General features: G+C 40.4%; 1 protein-coding gene across 4 annotated transcripts in view; it reads right to left on the bottom strand.

Annotated features, from left to right (window-relative positions):
• The window catches only part of LOC146569448 (excitatory amino acid transporter 2-like), a 29,809-nt gene extending 14,765 nt beyond the window's left edge, over window positions 1-15,044 (bottom strand). For 2 of the 4 annotated variants that reach the window (XM_085281766.1, XM_085281765.1), the window contains exon 1: window positions 1,072-1,372. In XM_085281766.1, coding sequence (XP_085137892.1) covers window positions 1,072-1,109 — 38 coding nt within the window. In that variant the 5' untranslated portion in view covers window positions 1,110-1,372. Of the gene's footprint in view, window positions 1-1,071; window positions 1,376-14,821 lie in introns of those variants that run through there. The other 2 variants (XM_085281764.1, XM_085281763.1) reach the window with 2 other exon arrangements.
• Window positions 15,045-18,165: the final 3,121 nt, after the last annotated feature.

Below are 18,165 nucleotides of genomic sequence, written 5' to 3'. Positions count from 1 at the left end.
CTTTCTAAGTTACACGCACCTCCCCCATTGTGTGTGCATTGTGATGTTGAAAGACTATAACAAGACCACCTGGTCACCTTCCAGGCACACAGATGGATGATTCCTAGCTCCTCTTATTAATTTCTACGTGTGAAATACAGAAAATACACGCAAACAGCAGGCAAGTAGCAGCCACATTGCACTCTATTGTGGCGTGATTGCATACTTTAGATAAAAACTCGAGGAATTCATAAAACCCCAGAAATTCAAAAATTACCATTATATAAAAATCCTATTCCACGGGAGAGATGAGTGCTGCTAATTGAATGTCCCCCTTTTTCTCTCCCTGTCATTATTTTTAGCACTATGAGAGGAAGCAGGCGATACTCTGCCATAATCCTCTCATTAACACTTCTCTCACCAAGTCAGAGACAAATGAGAGAGCAGGTTTGTGTGACCCAGTGATGGATGAATGTGAAAAAATATAGCTAAGAGTTACAGCCACTGCAGCAGCTGCATTATTTATTATCAATTTGCACCAGGAGGAAATAGCAAGGTGTTTTTGTGTTATAGAGTCATTTTGTTGGATGGAACATCCTTCTTGTTATTAACATTTCATGAGCTTCGAATTAATTACTGTGCCCTAACAAATAATTCTGAGAAGCTTCACACTTAAGTCCACAATCAGATGGGACTGGGCATCTTGTTTCAGGAAGTGTAAATGTTAAAAAGTTACTTTTGTTTCAGTATAATCAGATTTTACTAAATGTTCAGTACAAAACCATATTTCAGACCTTCAGACCTGTACAAGCCCACACACCCACAAACAGCTTCTTCCTCTCAGTCACTAATGGGATCATGTTGTAAACCGGTTAATCTTGGCTGAGAGCTTAGTCAGATTAATTGCATTACAGGACTGTAAAGCCATGAAGAGTTACTGGAGTTGTGAATAAAATGAAAACTATAAAACTATATTTTTTTCATTATATATAAAAACAAAACTTAAAAATCAATAAGTGGCTGGAGTAAAAAAAGAGAAAAAAGTAAAAGGAGTAAATATTTATGATATGAATGGAAATACATAGTACTTACTTCATTTCTGGGGGAGTTGAGGTAAGTGCTATATACATTGACCAGGATCAAATCTCCAGTCTTTGGTATTTAAGAGGGAGTCGGCACAAGAAAGTGTTAGCAGGCGTGCAAGTGCTCCATCCAAATATGTTGCCTGATGTCAGCAGATAAGATCCCAGGTACAGCCGGTGGCTAAAAACACCTCTGCTCTGCTGACGGCAACCTGCTTTCAGCTGTCCACAAACTCCTCCGCAGCATCCAGAGAGGAGCGAGTCAACACAGTCCAGACGACAGACTTAGTCACAGACACAGCAACCTGAATGGCCCCATCCTGATGTCTGCTACATCCCCCACCGCCCACCCCCCCTCCACCACCACCACCTCCTACCCCTTGACTCCACTGCCACCAACACCCACGGCCAGCTACTCACGAATCTCACACGTGCACACATATCATACGCAGACGCACAGCCAACAAACCTAAAAGTAAATAAATAACTAAGAAGAAGAAATGGAAGGAGGAGCTAGTATCAGAGCCTATGTTTCAAATCCCCTAAACACTGTAATCCCCACAGAGAGCATGCTTCTAGACACATCCAAGTACCAGATGGATATGTGGTTCACCACATTATACACTGGTTAATCTATCTATCTATCTATCTATCTATCTATCTATCTATCTATCTATCTATCTATCTATCTATCTATCTATCTATCTATCTTATTGACTATAGTCAATAAAACTCCAAACTGAACTCCAAAGCACAATTGACCTATGTGATTCATGTGAGGATGCTGTCACGCTGATTTCCCTCTAGTCTCCCAGCAGCATGAGACTTCACATGGCATTGAGCAGTATCACATTATTCTAATTAGGGAAATGTGTTGGAAAGCTATTTCCTCTTCAAACAAATGACCAGCTACACAACAAAAGCGAGAGGAATGCCATCTCTGTCTGTAAAGGTTGTGTCATGAGAAATCACTCATCCTAAATCCCTTAACATGTCATCCTCATTCAAAGGGCTCTCCCGCGAAAAGAGTGCAGTTTCGGGGTGAGAGCAAGGGGCTAGGACAGAGAAGAAGGGGTTACAAGGGGGAGTAAGAGGGACACTAGGGGAGAAGGGGGTACTGGGGTCGCACCATCACTTCTCAGCCAAAAGAGGGGCCTGTGAGGGGAAGGCCGAGGCAGCCATCCCCGCTTTTGGCTGGTACCATGTGAAGCTCTCTGCTTCCTCTCTCTTCCTTCTGAGGGGCTTTGTTTCACACGCAAACAGTGGCAGTGGCCCCAACTCGTCCGGCCAAGCGCTGCATCCAAACTGGCAGGAGCAAGAAAAGGAGGGGGGGGGGTTCAGATGAGAGGGGGTGCAAGGGTATAGCAAGAGGGGAGTGCAGTGGGCATGTCCAGAATGCCAGTTCTTTCAGGCCACTGATGTCATGCCTGTGCCCACCGTGGGAGAGCAGCGGAGGGACCAAGGCGCCCCTTTCTCTTGCCCCCCTCCACAGTCTCTTTTTCCAGGATGAATGAATCTTTCAGAAGCAGCAGCTCATTGTGTCCCATAATCGACGGCGATTATCCCAATTTTATGCAGCCTTCCCAGTGCAAGGAGGTTCCCTGAGCGCTGGCATTGAGGGCTGCTGCGATGCAGCAAGGACCACGAGGGGTTGTCCTGGCAACACTCTGTGGTTTAGAGAAGAGGATGAAGGGGAAGGAGGAAGCTCACAGCCACACACATACATAGCATACAAACACACTGCCTGCACAAACACCCTATAAAGAGAATGTATGGCTCAAAAGATTTAAGTTTTATCTTTATCTCCTAAAAGAAAATACAAATTCATGCATTCAAAAAAAATTTAAACAAACTTCATGAGGTGTTTTGTGCTGCTTCATAATTTTTGAGCTACTGCGGTAAGTGTGGACATATGGTGCCAGTCATAAAATATGTCTACCTAATAACTAAAGAAGTTTGCATTAGAGGCTGGTTGTGTGATTACTGGTCAAATTCAGGCTGTTATCATCCATGTGATAGCACAGACGGCCCATTATACACGTTTCCCACTGGTCTCTCGAGGAGCCCGATCCCCATTCTCTTGATTGGTGCATCACAATATGTTGTGATATAAAGGCAACTAGAGCAGGGCCAGGCTCCGGATATATCTGCCCCCTTTGGGCCTCACAGTCACTTGCATTACAGTGGGAAGAAATGAGCTCACACATACTGGCTGCCTAGGAGCTGTGACCACCACCAGCCCCTCAAAAGGAAGCTCTCAGCAAACACTCCAGGTTGTGCTGTGCATAAGAAGAGGGAGATAATTTCCAGGACTCTAAAGAAAGAGAGGCTTTATCACACTGCACCTCTAGATTATGCATCCCTACATGGTTGGGATTAATATGTTCAGGGACAGGTATTGATAGAGATGTCCACAGAGGGAAAAGTAATCAGTGGAAGTTCCAATAAAACAATACTGATGCAAAACTGCATGTGTTAAATATCAAATCCCAAATCACAACTGACACTGTGCTTTCCTTCCACAGTCAGTATGCTATTCTCCAACAAATAAACATTTTTAAAGATTATGTATTTTCTGCATAATATCTTTATACATCGTCTTTTTACATATTTGTGTGTCTCAGCTGTTTCTGAATGTTGTTTTCCAAAGCATGCTACACCTCTGACATTCCCATTTTAGTGTTGGTGATCCTAAATTTTCTCAATTCTGTTAATTTAAGAGAGTAGGTGTACAGTCACTCAGTGGGACACTTAAAAAGTTGTGTTAGGCCTATTCAAATTTAACCCTGCAGTGAGCTTATAGTCACAAGAAAGACACAAAGGTAAATGTATGTGAACATGAATAAAATATATTTATGCTGAAATTCATCAAAGTCACTAATCACTAACTGGAAAGCAGGTGACGTGTTCTAAAGGAAATTCTGAGGAAACTTTTCTGCAATTGTGAAGTTTTACTCACAGTCAAATAAGAGAAAAGCAACAGAAATGTAAAGCGTGTTGTTATCAATATAGTGCTGCAGATCTGGTGACAATAACAGGGGTATCCTTAAAAACATATGGGCATCCTGCCTTTGTAGGCCTAAGCACTGTTATTCAGTACCACGGTCAGTGACCCAGCCTCCGGTCTTAGCACAGATCTCCCAAATACTGACAGACTACCAAGTACTTACCACAGCTGACCCTGAGATTGTCACATGGTGTTACTGCCCATACTGAAACTATAAGGAGCTCAAAAAAGTCATACTTGTCATAATTGTACCAATATTTTTACGTGAATTCACAGACTGGAGCTTGTCAGTTTTGTCTTTCAGTGCTTCCAACAAATACAGTGATGACTCTCCTCTTCAATTAATGTCCTTCCTGAGAGATACAATTCTCAATTTCTTGTATTCAGTAGCTGTAAGACAGATTTTCTCTTTTCAAATTTCCCATTTTTCTCATTATATTTTAAAATCACAGTGTATCGCCATCTTGGCAGTGCATAAAGGAGCATTCCCTAAGGTTTCCTTTTGTTTAGCACAACTCTGTGTCCATAATGAGGCAGTCATTAGAGAGTCTCTGAGAATCCCGAAGCTTGTGTTGGAGTCTCTATAGATCGCACATGCGAAAAAGTCCCACTGTAATTAAGTCCTAACGGCCCATTATGCAGAATCATGGTTGTCACAGGAATGAATGAGGTGACTTCAATTCATCTGGATAATATCTGACAGGGAATTTAGTCTGATGGTATCTATTTCACCCAACCTCTTTACTGCTGGAGCTACAGGACACGTAGTGACACCCCAGAGTATGTTGGATGATTTTTATTATTTAAAAAGGCCGAACATCAAACAGCTATTCTCAAACCTCTCACATTCATAACCCAAGTCTCAGTTTTTATGACTCACATTCTTCTTAGACTCTTAACTGTGAAAATTTCAGCTATGTAGTGACCGCTCCTTCATTACAAGCTATCCAACTCTCCAACTCTTTTCTAAGTTCACAAAAAAAGAAGAGTCACCTGAGATGCTCTCACTCTACCGCTCCAAACCTCCCAGATGATGGGTTACACACATTTCCCGCCTCCTAAGAGTGTTTCTGTGTTCATGCTGTATATGAAGTGAGGCTACAGCACTATCATTAGCAGAGGCGCATCTGTTTAACAGAACATCCCATTTTTCAACACACAGCTTTTCATGCCGTTGGTCCGATCCCCACCGGAGCTCATTAAATGAGCCAGTAAGGCAGGACAACCCCACCCCCTACTACAAACAGCTATAATGTACCCGCTACATGGCTGAGAGGCAGATGACAGGGAAGAGGGGAGGGGTTAAATGGCAAGAATGCCACATCGAGATGGATCCATAACAATGCAGTGGGGGAAGGGCGAGGGAACGGGGGGCGTCACTGATGGAGGTAAGGATGGAGACAAAGGAAAGGAATGGCAAGCGAATAAGAAAACAGCAAAGGTGAAGGGGAGAGTAATCACTTGAAGAGCAGCATGTCTCCACATTTACTGTAGGCAAGGGGCTTTTTTGTTAGCACGTTATCTGTGGACACATGACGAGCTGACATCTGTGTTAGGCAGCTGGCCCTGTGAAATTGGATTACTGCGCAAATCATGTTTCATACATCACTAGACTCACCTGACACACTCTAAAATTGAAATGAATTAAAATGACAGGATGCACGTAAAATTGTTTTTGAATATGGAATGCCATTGTCAACAATGAAAACGTCTGCTGGTCATGTTCCATGAATCAAAGGCTGGGTGAGGGGGGTTAAAGTCCGGGTCTGGATTTGCCAATAAGAGGACAAAGGAGGATGGATGTTCTCTCTCTAATTAAACAGTGCAGCCTATAGGGACTGAGCATAGCCTGAAACAGTAGCCATTACCCTGATTTCCCCACACCACCCTGCAGCGTTGCCTGAAAGGGCATGCCTGCACACATACAGCTCATTACATCATCCAGCTCAGCCAAGATACCACGTGCACATTTTGTACCTACGCTAGCATATGACTCAGTCCTAAAGACAAATATTTTGTGTAGATTTTTATATGTTATATGAATTGGATCATTTAAATAACAAGAAAAGTCTGGTTAAAATTTTAGAAGTCTATATTAAATTTTGCTTAAAAACAGCATGGAAATCATTTTAACCTCTAACAGTAAGATAATAATACCGCAGGTATAACTGTCTTCAACAATGAAACCAGTGCCTAGTATCTGTGCAACCAAATGAAATGCTTGTACTTCTTGGATATGTGCCATATGTTATCTGCATATAAAACTTGAAATAGATGTATGTACACATGGCCGTTACAGTGTTCTTAGCAAAATCACATTTCGGTAAGATGTGCTCATTAGTTGAAAATGTAATAATCTACTAAGAACATTCTATGTTTGTGTGTGTCCAGAGGAAAATGCACATCATCAGGGACGCAATATGGAAGCGTATCAGGAGAGCAGGGAAGTGTGACCGAGCTGTCAGCTGCTCACTTTCAGTGTCTCAGCATATATCTGTTTTCCTGTCATCGGTCTCTGTCTCTACCTAAGTTTCTCTCTTCTTTTCTTCCTCACACACATACAAGATACTGATACAGTACGGGATATTTTCAGCCAAGGCAGATTATCTTGAGCTTTTTTTGGTCCTGGTTCCATGAACTGGAGTATTTTAGGTATTTTTTGAAATAAACAGAATTTTACAAATTTACAATTAGTAAAGATAAAGAAGCACTTTACTATCGCTCTTCTTTCAGAGCCATGTCTTTGAATCTGAAAAGCAGGAGCTAGCTGTTGCTTACTACTAACACTTTTTACACGTGAAGCCACATGGAGTCTCCTGCTACTCTTTGGTTCATCTTTTTTCCTTTAAAGTCATGCACACTTTGTCAAACTTGTGTAAATATGTATTCAGTCACAGGCAGCAAAGGAATGCCGTAGAGGGTGAGCACTCTCTCATAGACTTTTTCCACAACCTAATTATTGAAGCCAGCATATAGTGGCAGTCAATCATTATCATAGGCTCTGGGCAAAATAATTTTCAGCAATTTTCCACTGTCATAAATCCCACATGCATAAAAATCGTAGCCTGCGAGAAGATCGTAAACTTGCTTTGGATTTCAGGACGAGGAAACAAGGATTCCCAAAGATGTCAGTGGGAATGTACCAACAGGTCTGTGTAATCCATAAATGTTACATGGTAGACGTTGATTTCAGGTTATATGTCTATATATCTAGAAGACTAGATAGATAGATAGATAGATAGATAGATAGATAGATAGATAGATAGATAGATAGATAGATAGATAGATAGATAGATAGATAGATAGATAGATAGATAGATAGATAGATAGATAGATAGATAGATAGATAGATAGATAGATAGATAGATAGATAGAGCTCCTAATTAACCAGTGCATAATGTGGTGAGCCAAACGCTGCTAACAAAACCCTCTCTGTGCTCATCGGCCATTGAGGCAATCCGCTCTTGGAACACGCCAACCCTACTAGAATAATGGGCCACTTTACAGGCCTCCAAGTTAGTTCACAGAATATAGAGCTGGGAAACCGCTCGCACAGGGTTCATGGGGAGGAGGGAAAACTTAATTGTTGCCTCCATTTTTGTTTTTCATCCCCCCCCCACCCTCTCTTTCTCCTCTCTTAGTTCTGAAAAGGGGGCTGACAAACAGGCAATGGACACAATTGTTGTGTGTTCCGCTGGACAAGTGGGTGAAGTAAACAAAACTAGACTGTAGGGTCTATCGACTGGAGCTTGTCAAGATGGGATAGGCTGAGCAGTGGGGAGCAGCACACATGCAGAGGAAGGATTGGTCAGGGAGTTGTGTAAGTAGGAGGGGTGAGGGCCACTGCCAGGTCTGGGGGGGAGTTAGGTAGAAAGGGTGAGAGTAAAGGGTCCTGAGGGAATCAGGAGAGAGAGAGCAAAAAAAAGAAGGGGGGGTTCCGGAAGAATTGGGGGGTGGACATGGGTGCTGAGGTTACTCTTCTAAGTGTGGGTATTGTATTTAGTGCTGAAGTTCTCATGCATGTCTTGCTTCAGCTCCCTAAAATGTCCGAAAGTGATGGAGCTCGCTGCGATTAAGTAGACAAGTAGCAGCTCTGCTTTGCGCTCCCACAGCTCAGGCTATTTACATACTCAAGAGGAACATTAATGCCAGTCGATCCCCCAAGGCTGAACAAAGAAGCACACAAACCTGCCTCTGAGGCCCATTACGCACTTAATTGAGGATTTGTGGAATAGTAAAAAGGGGCAAAGGAAGAGGAAGGTGGGTGAGACTGGGAGGGGTAGTGGGTGAAATGGGCAATTAAACAATTTCTTTGTTGTTTTTGTGTTATTTTTATGTTTTTCCCCCTTTGAGTAAGATTTGATTTCCAAAACATGGATTTCAAGTATCAAACATAGAAATGATAGGTAGACAAATGTAAACAGCAAAAGGAGCATCCAGTGGGATACGAGAGACTTTTCCTAAACCTAAAGACAGGTTAAACAAAAATGTTTGTTATTAATGTATTTTAACAGTTAGAAGGCCCTTTGGCATATTTTTAGTTACACATAACTGTTTTTGAAAGTCTCAATCTACAGATTAATGGAATAGCTCTATTATTGTTATTGAAAGTAGAGCATTTTTGTGATTGGATGCTACTTTCTGCAAAATGCAAAGGCATCTGACATCAAGTTAACAAAGCTGTTGTATAAACCAAAAGGAGCTCCATCTGATAATCAGTGTGAATCTGTCACGATAAATCACTGTTCAGATGAAGTCTTTTATTTGTTTTGAGCTCTAAATCTGCTTCAATTATGTTTCTTTTGTCGCCACACAATGGGATGATTGTTCATAGTGGCATGGTCTTTGGTGCCAGGAAGGAAAAAAAAAAGAAAGAAAATGAGACCCCATCTATCCTGCCTCTTCTTCCCTTTACCAATCACTATTGGAGTAATTTTGTGACTCCCCCTGCTGACCTGAATTGCAGTGTAGCAGGTGCCAATGGGATGTGGGTGGTTTGAAGTTTTTGCAAGGAGGAGGACAGTGGCAGTGATGAAGCGAGTGGGAGGGATGAGGCCTTTGCTGTACCAGTAAATGCTGACTCAAACCTCATGTGCGCACCCCCCCCCCCCCCCCCCCAGCTAGTGTGGTGACCTCCAATATTAATTATGAGCAGTTATCTAATATGATGCAGAATATAGGTCAAAACAGGAATCGAAAACTGCAGATTTGCATATAATAGGCAGAGCAGATCAAGTCAGTATGTGAGGAAACTTATCTGTATTTATGTAACTTTCAGAATGTGATGGCACTGGCAGACTTTCAGTACGCATCCTTGATAATCTAACAATAACTTCTGACCCATGTCTACCAGATGGGACCAAACCCAAAATTCAGATAGTTTAGTAATGGGCCACAGGGCCAAGAACATTGCAAGCACTAAATTACACTAGAAGGCTAAAATGACATCTAATTACATGATATGAATTTTAATAAGCCACTATTACAATTTTTTTATTTCACAATAGTGTAGCAATGAGGCAATGTACCAGCCTGCAAAGCACAAAAAAGTACATAAAGTAGCACCATTTTACTTTGTTGCTGTTTATGAGTAGCCTATAGAGCACCTTTCCAGCACATATACAGAGGCCTTACGCTGTGATGGCAGAAATTCTAATAATACTGTACAATTAATTTTACTATATTTAAATAAATGTAAACTTTTTTCACTGTATTGTTTTTGTATGATGGAGTTAAGGTGTCTTTCTTTACCTCTGCTGTCAGAACCCTCATTAAGGAGAATTCTAGTCCAGCAGTACAAAATATTATTCTGAGACAAAATTTACATTACATGAGATAAACTGTAAACTTAAATGGCACCACGTGGGTGGTTTTGCTTCTTCTCCTGCACATCATCAGAGATTAATTGGGCAGTTTATATTGGTGTCTTATTGCAAAAATGAAGAAGTGCCTCATTCGTGGCCAGCAGAGATCTATCATTTTGCTGCCCAGCAGCAGTCCCGCTAGTGAATGCCTATGATTGTGTTCCTGTGCAGTCATACAGAAGTGAAGGGAGCTGGGCTCTTTGTTTGGTCATCCCATGGGAAAGGCTTAACTGTCCAGCTCTCTGAGAACCAAAACATTGGTTCTATAGGCAGAACTACAAGAGGGAAAGGAAAAAAAACAGATGATGAATCACCTTCTTCCCCATATTGGGAAGACTCACAGCTGTGATAGAGTTACAAGAAAAAGACAAATCACGATTCAAAGCCCCGAGAGAAAAGTTGGCAAACAAATACAGTAAAATTGAGTAAAAAAATGAAATTGGGTGATATTACTGTAATTTGGAAGGACTGGAATAAAAGCAACAGCTAGAGAAAGAAAAGGGGGAGTGCTGAATGAGTGTAAAAAGAGAGATAGAGAGATAGAGATAGACAAGCACGGGTGGTAAAGAGTGAAAAGAGGAGCTGGGTGGCACTTTGGCAGCTTTTGAATGTTCCCAGGAGGATTACTCAAGCACTAGATGCCACAGACTGCCAGCGAGACCAAATCAAATCAAATCAAATCAAATCAAATCACTTTTATTGTCACATCACATGTGCAGGCACACTGGCACAGCACATGCGAGTGAAATTCTTGTGTGCGAGCCCCACAAGCAACAGACATGTGCAAACACAACAACACAAACGAGCAAAATACAAGAATGGCCAACCTGAAACTAATAAATATATGTACAATATATAATAGTGTATGCATTTCTGGATGTGTATACTAAATATTTTCCTACGTGTGTGTGTGTGTGTGTGTGTGTGTGTGTGTGTGTGTATACACATTTTTACAAATTAAATAGTAAAAAAATAAATAAATAATAATAATAATAATAATAATAATAATAATAATAAAATATATAAAATATACAGAGTTGAATATGTGCAAAACAAGTGGCATTTATATACAGTGTGGAGTGCATAATGTTGAAGTTCCAGTAGTGAAGCTGAGGTGTCTATGACGTGTTCAGCAGTCTGATGGCCTGATGGAAAAAGCTGTCTCTCAGTCTGCTGGTACGGGACCGGATGCTGCAGAACCTCCTTCCTGATGGAAGCAGTCTGAACAGTTTATGGCTGGGGTGACTGGAGTCCTTGATGATCCACCCCGCTTTCCTCAGGCAGCGCTTCCTGTAGATGTCTTGGAGGGAGGGAAGCTCACCTCCAATTATCCGTTCAGACCACAGAGAAGCTGGGTGAATGGAGACACACAACCACACATGGACACAGGTACACATCTCTGTGGATGTCCTCCTGCTGTGGACTGGTCTCTAGTTCACCTGTTTCCTCTCTTTCTTTTTTCTTCATCTACCATCAGTTTTCCTTCATTCTTCCACATTTCTCATCACGTTCTCCACCTCCTTTTTCATCCCATTCTAAATCACACTTGTTCTCAGTGTCTTCAATCAAGCCTTTCCAAACAGATAAGAGAACAGGTCTGACTTGCCCAGCCCCAGACAGGTAACAAGTGCTTCGAGATACATTTTTCTCTGAAAAATGTATCTCGGTCTCAAGGAGGGGAAACAACCCCACCTTCTCCCTTGCTCACCCACTCCATCATTTATCAATTTAAAAACAAAGACTTCTATGTATTACTCTCTGTCCTCCCCAGCATTTTATCTTCCTATTACTCCCACATGTTAACTCTCTCGCACTCTACCTCACACTTCTCACAGTGTAAAACCTCAGTTTGTCTGGCAAAAACTAAAGTGCTTTGGATTTCAGTGGGTGATTTTTCACCTGTTTGTTTGTTTGTTTTTGTTTGTTTTTATTTATTCCACCACATAGCTTGAATTTTCTTTGAATCAGTTCATGTCTAAATACTGCTGACTGCTTAGTTGGTCCACTGTTCCCAGTCAACTGAGTACATTAAAAAAATCTATCTACTGGATTCCTTCTCTAATAATTCTGAAGCACAACAGATCTTTATCAAGTTTCAAAACTATTGAGATTGATTGGTGGAATTTAATTTGCACTAAAGAGGATAGTCCCTGAAGAAGATATCAGTCAATCGACGCATGGATTTTTTGACATGATTTGCCTTCAGCCGGTTTCTCCACAACAATGTGAGCGTGTATGTGTATGTGAGTGTTAACCTAAACATCTGTCCTGCCCTGAGGGCAACGAATGTTGTCTTCACTAATTAAAGTAGCACTTGACAGATGTTAAGGATAACAGCTTTGGCAAAATATACTTTTGACTTGTTTCACTTCTAGAGCAAGATTGGCCATGCTGCAGGAACTTTGATGTGCATGTGTGTGTCTGTACTGCGTGTTTTTTGTGTGTGCGTGCACATGCATGACAACTGGCAACTCCTTTGTTACATGTTTTGAGCTTCCAAACTTCCGAGAGTTAAAACATATTTTAAACATATTTATTAAAATTTTACATTTTTGATAGTCATTGCAAAATTGTCTTTAAAGTTGCAATATTTGTCTTTTCAACAGTGTTACTTTGACCATTTCTATAAGCTGAAAAGCACAGAAAGAGAGAAAATTCCTTTTCCTGTCTTGTAACAAAAAATCATAAACACCCTAGAAATAATTAGTTTTTGATCCTAATTAATTCCTAACAAATGCAGGAAAGGAAGATTCAAAATTGAACTGACAGATACAGTGCCTACAAAACGTGTAATTAATTTCTTCTGTATAAGTGGATGCTAAATATATGCATCATACAAACATTGATGTGGATGCAAATTTTCATTTATGTGAAATGCTATGGCTGCACTTCACAGTGTGAAACTGCATGACATGATAAAGACATATGCTTGCAAATATAAATGATCCCCCCTCCCTCCCCCAGCTGCATGTGTGGGTTTGCCTTGAATGTGTGACAGGTTCAGTCATGCAAGGCAGAAAAATGCCACAGTGCAATAGTTTGCCAATATGGATCAGCTGCATGAACAGTTGCTTTACAGATTCTCGTAGCAATTACAATGAAGGTCAAGACCTCAGCGATCATGTCTCCTCATGGTACAGCCAGTTCCTCTCACAAGGCCCACCGATGGAAGAAAACATGCCCATTAAACCCAAACATATAGACTTATCTGCACTCAGGCGAAGCGCCAAACCCTGTCTAGGTTTGATCAACATGCTTTTGACAGAAGCATCCATAAACAACCCTGTAACCGTTTTCAAGACCATCCAAGATTAATGCAGAAGGCGATCAACTGAGAGTGCCAAGAGAATTGGTTTCCATGGTGACATTGATAGTGCGATTGGAAAACTGTGTGTTTGTGTGTGCTCACACCCCAACGCCCATGTGCATTCCTTTTAATATCATAAGGAAGAGTGCTGCAAGGATTGGTTTCAGATGGGGTGGCGTTTGTATCCAAAGGTAAGAAGGGGGGAAAGGGGTGGGAGGCGACAGCTCGCTATAAGATATTTTTTGTTTTTTGTTTTTTTTTAAGGGAGGAGTTCATATATTACTCAAATGCATGGTCGTCTTGTAAATGCAAGAGGCTGCCGACACATGACACCTCTACGAGGCTACGAATAGATTTTCCACAATAAAATACTTTATAAGAAGCTGCAACACAGGCTACAACTTGTTGGCTTTTTCTTCAGAATCACTACACAGGCCACACAAGAAAAACACGGTTTGTTAATTAGTACGCAGTTACACCTGGTGTCAAACCAAAATTTATAATGGAACTGTAAAAAATATGTCACAGCACCTATTTACAATAAAATCTACTTTTTCTATGTGATTTGCGCTTAACCCATCTGAATTTCTCTAAACAATAATAAAATGGGAATCGTTTTGCGTTTGGATGAAGGAAAACAAGGGCAGCCACCTTCACAGAGTGCTGTTTTTGGCTCAGCTGCCAGTTAATTAGAATAATAACGACACAGGAAATCATTCCTGCCTGTGGCCATCTCCCTGTACAACGCATCCACTTAACACACTGTTTGCTGCTACAACTACACATGTTTCTTTTCCAAATATTTATTTATAAGTGACTTATGTATGTATGTATGTATATATATGTATATATTGTACTATTCTTAGTTAGCGTATTGTCTGTCTTGTCTTAATGTTGGTTTAAAATGGAGCACTGTAACAAAAAATAATTTCCCCCAGGGATCAATAAAGTATTCTGATTCTGATTCTGATAATTATTATTAGAATAATCACGGGCCATCCTCAGAATTGTGTCCAGAAATGTTAGGTATCAAAGTGTTGACCATCGCAAAGCCGGGTTTATTTTTAACCGTCCACTGTAATGTTTCTTTACATCGTTTATCTACATCTCGTCCAACCGACTTTCATTTAACATTTGGCATTTTCGCGATCCGAAGAGAAATATGAGCATATTTAGCCCTTTTCACTGCTGCAATTTAATCTGCAGCTCAAGCTTATTGTTGACGGTCGGCCTTGTGGGACTTTTCACTGCAGGTTGTCAGTTTACCTTTGGAGTAGCTGCGATATGAATGTAAAAACAAACAAACAAACAAACAAACAAACAAAAATGTTAATGAAAAGGGGGAGAGATGGAAATCTGTCAACCAATTAGCTTTTTGAAATGGTTTACCTACTAGCATGTATATCAGGTGCACCTGTAATCGTTTCTCAAAGCAATTACTTATGTTTACCTGTAAGTTGTGGTGATGAACAACCAACTGGATGTGACGCCAAAGAAAAGCCACTCACTCGTTAATAATCAACCTGTTTGTGTTTACGTATGCTATTTGCATGTTTAAAATAAATGCCAATCATTGTCTTACCTTTGCAGCAAATCGCGGCGAAAAAAAGTTTTTGGTGCTGTCCCCGTACAGGACCTTATTTCATCAGCTTCAGAGAGGGGCTGCCACCGCGAGATTCAGAGCGCACCGCGTTCCAAGACAGGAGCGCTTCACAGACCAAACAGGGATTTTCTGTTAGTAAAATCCGAGGAGCTCCGCAGCTCAACGATCCCACTGAATGAGCTCTGCCTCACCTCACTCTTCGGCGCTTTACTCCCCCACCCACCTCCACCCGTTTCCCCCCTCTTTGTTCCTTCTGCATGGGAATGCCAACTCTCGTTGGCTGAAGATGCAGCCTGTACCGTACCCCTTTTTCTCTCCGTGTCTCCCTGTGACCCTCTCTACCCCACTCAGTCTCTAGTTTTCTTTCACACGTATGCATAGGAGCACGCGCGCGATTTACCGGCAAGGACACGCAAAACCTTCCTCATAAGGACATTGGTTAAGTGAGCTAGATTTCCTTAAAGTGAAGCCCACTAATACCAACCTAACCTCAAAAAGTGTCCTAATTAAGTCATTCTTTGATAGCCATGAGGTGATCTGCGGATTTTTCTGATCTACACCAATGGCATTATTGGTGATGTGAGGTTTTATTACCTATTTTTACACAGGCTCGAGGTTATATTAGACCTGCACTACATTTTATATGTTGTCGGTCTAACTTGCAGCATATTTATTAGATAAATGAAAGAAAAGTGAAATATATATCCAGTCTAAGTCTAAAGTAAGAAGAAGGTGTTATTAGTTAGTATTTAGCTTCATGTAAGATTCAAAGAATGACGCAGAGAATCTTCAACCCAAAGCTAAAATTAAATTTAATACGGTAGTAGTATGAGAAAAAAAAGTATACAATCTTTACAATGGAGTACACGATGAACTCTCATTTTCTTTCTCTTGAAAATGACTGCAATGATCAATTGTTGGCAAAGAAGTAGTCCATTAATTCTGAGTGGGATAATACATTTAAGATTACCCTGAAGTCCAAATCAAAAATACTGCCTTCATTCTGGTGATGGATATAAAGTAGTGTGTGTCATCTGGCTTCATGGATGAAATCTGGGTATCATCTGCATAGAAGTGAAGATGTATATTTCGCCTTCATACTGCCTGTATAATGTAAATAGAACTGGTTCTAGCACGGAACCCTGTGGAACTCCATAATGAACCTTAGCATATGAGAAAGACTCACCATTTGCATGAACAAATTTGAGTCTCAGATATAATTCAAACAACTGCAATGTAATAGCTTTAATATCTATGGTATGCTCTAATGGTTGTAAGAAAAAATCAAGATCAACAGTATTGAATGCTGTGCTGAGGTCTAGCAGGACAAACACAAAGATAAGAGGCCATACGAATATCATTTGTGACCTTCACTAACATTGTTTCTATACTGAGATGACCTGATTGAACTGCTTTAACCTCCTAAGACCCGAACTCTTTCACGGCATGCATTTTTAATTTATCTTTGATATTTGGGCTGATTGGGACCTGATGAATGTAAAAACAAAGAATTACCAGATTTTTTTTAACCTAATTTTTGTTTCTAAGAAAAATGAGAGCCACATATGAAGATATTCGTTTAAAATTTTGATAGAACAGTAGCAGTATAATGTCCTCGTAAGTGGATATCAGGTCCTTGTAGAGCAAAATTTAGTATTTTGGTGTAAATAACCCAAAATGTGATGTCCACATATGTGGACGCCAGGTCCTAGGAGGTTAAAGCCCACAAAGGTGTCAAGTTTCCAATTATTCATGAACCATTCCAGTTTGGGCACAGTGTTGTAAAAGTGATATCTCCCACACTGATTTTCAATGCTAAAATAAACCTCTAAAGTTACAACATAGTTAAAGAAGTTAAATAACTCATCTCAGACTTAACCCAGACAGCATAAACAATTCTACCTTTCTAAATGTTTTGATTATGCAAGGTGGTGTGAGACCTTTTTCTGAAAGGAATAAAGAGTTAAAATGTCAGAAATGCTAAAATAAAATTCTCCTATTGATTCCATTGAAAGACAAGACATTATAGAAATATAAAGTAAGTAGGTCAATATTTTACTTTCACAAGGCATCGTGACACATCCTCAATTTAATGTTTTTGCCTCAGTGTAGCTGATAAAGACGTATAGTTACAGTGTTCCAGACCATGGGCTATTAATGATTCTGTGGGACTGTCAAACAGCAACCTTTCTCACTCTGGAATTTGAAAACAGATTTTTCTTAAACTCTGTCTTTCTGTTTATTTATCAAGATTTCTTGCTTTCATGTACAATTTTTAGGGTTTTTTTTTTGGTTAGATTTTTTTTTCTTTGCTCAGCTTCAACAGGACTCTATGAGAGAAGGCTTTTCACCCCTCCATAGGTCTGGCTTGCCTGATCAAGTACAAGTAGCATATTTCAAACATGATGTCAAAAACTGGCTTTGTAACAAGTTTGTTTTCAAAGCCAATGAACTTTCAAAATTCACTGGCTACAAAATACCTTTGAGATGAGTTTGCGATCAATGGACTGATCTTTAAAGAGTGGGATTTGACTCATGAGAGTGCTGTTTGCATGCTGTTTCCTGTCAGTTCAAAGCCCTTGAAATCCATAAATCCCCTTTAAGCTGATCTGTTAGGGAATACTCTAGTTTGAGTGGGGACATAGTGATGAAGCAGTGCTTAAGGTTACTGTTTCTCTGACAGCATGTGATAGATCACACTGAATTATCATTGAAGTTACTGTACATTTAGATAAATATGGTCTTTGCATTTAAAGCTTATTAACCTCTTAAGCCCCAATGCTCCCTGATACGGGGGGAAAAGGCAGGAGATGAGTTAGGCTTGAGGCTTAAGAGGTTAAGCAACAAATAAGTGCATGTGGCGTAATGCAAGAAAAATCCCAAACGCAGAGTGCTGACCAAGAATTGTCAGGTATGAGGGGTTGGTGGAGCACTTTTTCAACTGATTTGAAAAAGTGCTCCACACTTCTGCACACATGACTCAATACAATGATTGCATGTTTTCAGTTGAGGGACCCTTTCGGTATGTATGCAGCAGCCCACTAGCTTGGAAACAGAAAGGCATTTGTGTGAGCAGCACTAATTAGTCTCTACAAATTCTATTTGCAGCTTTGCCACCATGGATGTGGAAAAGTAAAGACTAATTGAATGGAAATAACAGAAATACATTTTTGATTTTTAACACAGGTAGTCTTAATTTTAATGTTTCGCTTTTCACATCTTCAAATTGAAAAGTTTATGGAAAACTGAAGATCAAAAAGAGGGATCTGCTGGAAAATTCAATGTAAACCAGAAAACCATCAAAGTTACACCAAGACTGTATC

This window comes from Mchenga conophoros, linkage group LG7, assembly GCF_057382185.1.
Source record: "Mchenga conophoros isolate Kocher_MC1m ecotype Shallow Benthic linkage group LG7, M_conophoros_male_GT1.1, whole genome shotgun sequence".
Classification (NCBI taxonomy): domain Eukaryota; kingdom Metazoa; phylum Chordata; class Actinopteri; order Cichliformes; family Cichlidae; genus Mchenga; species Mchenga conophoros.
The sequence above is the reverse complement of the archived record's forward strand: the minus strand, read 5'-3'. Positions and strand labels throughout refer to the sequence as shown.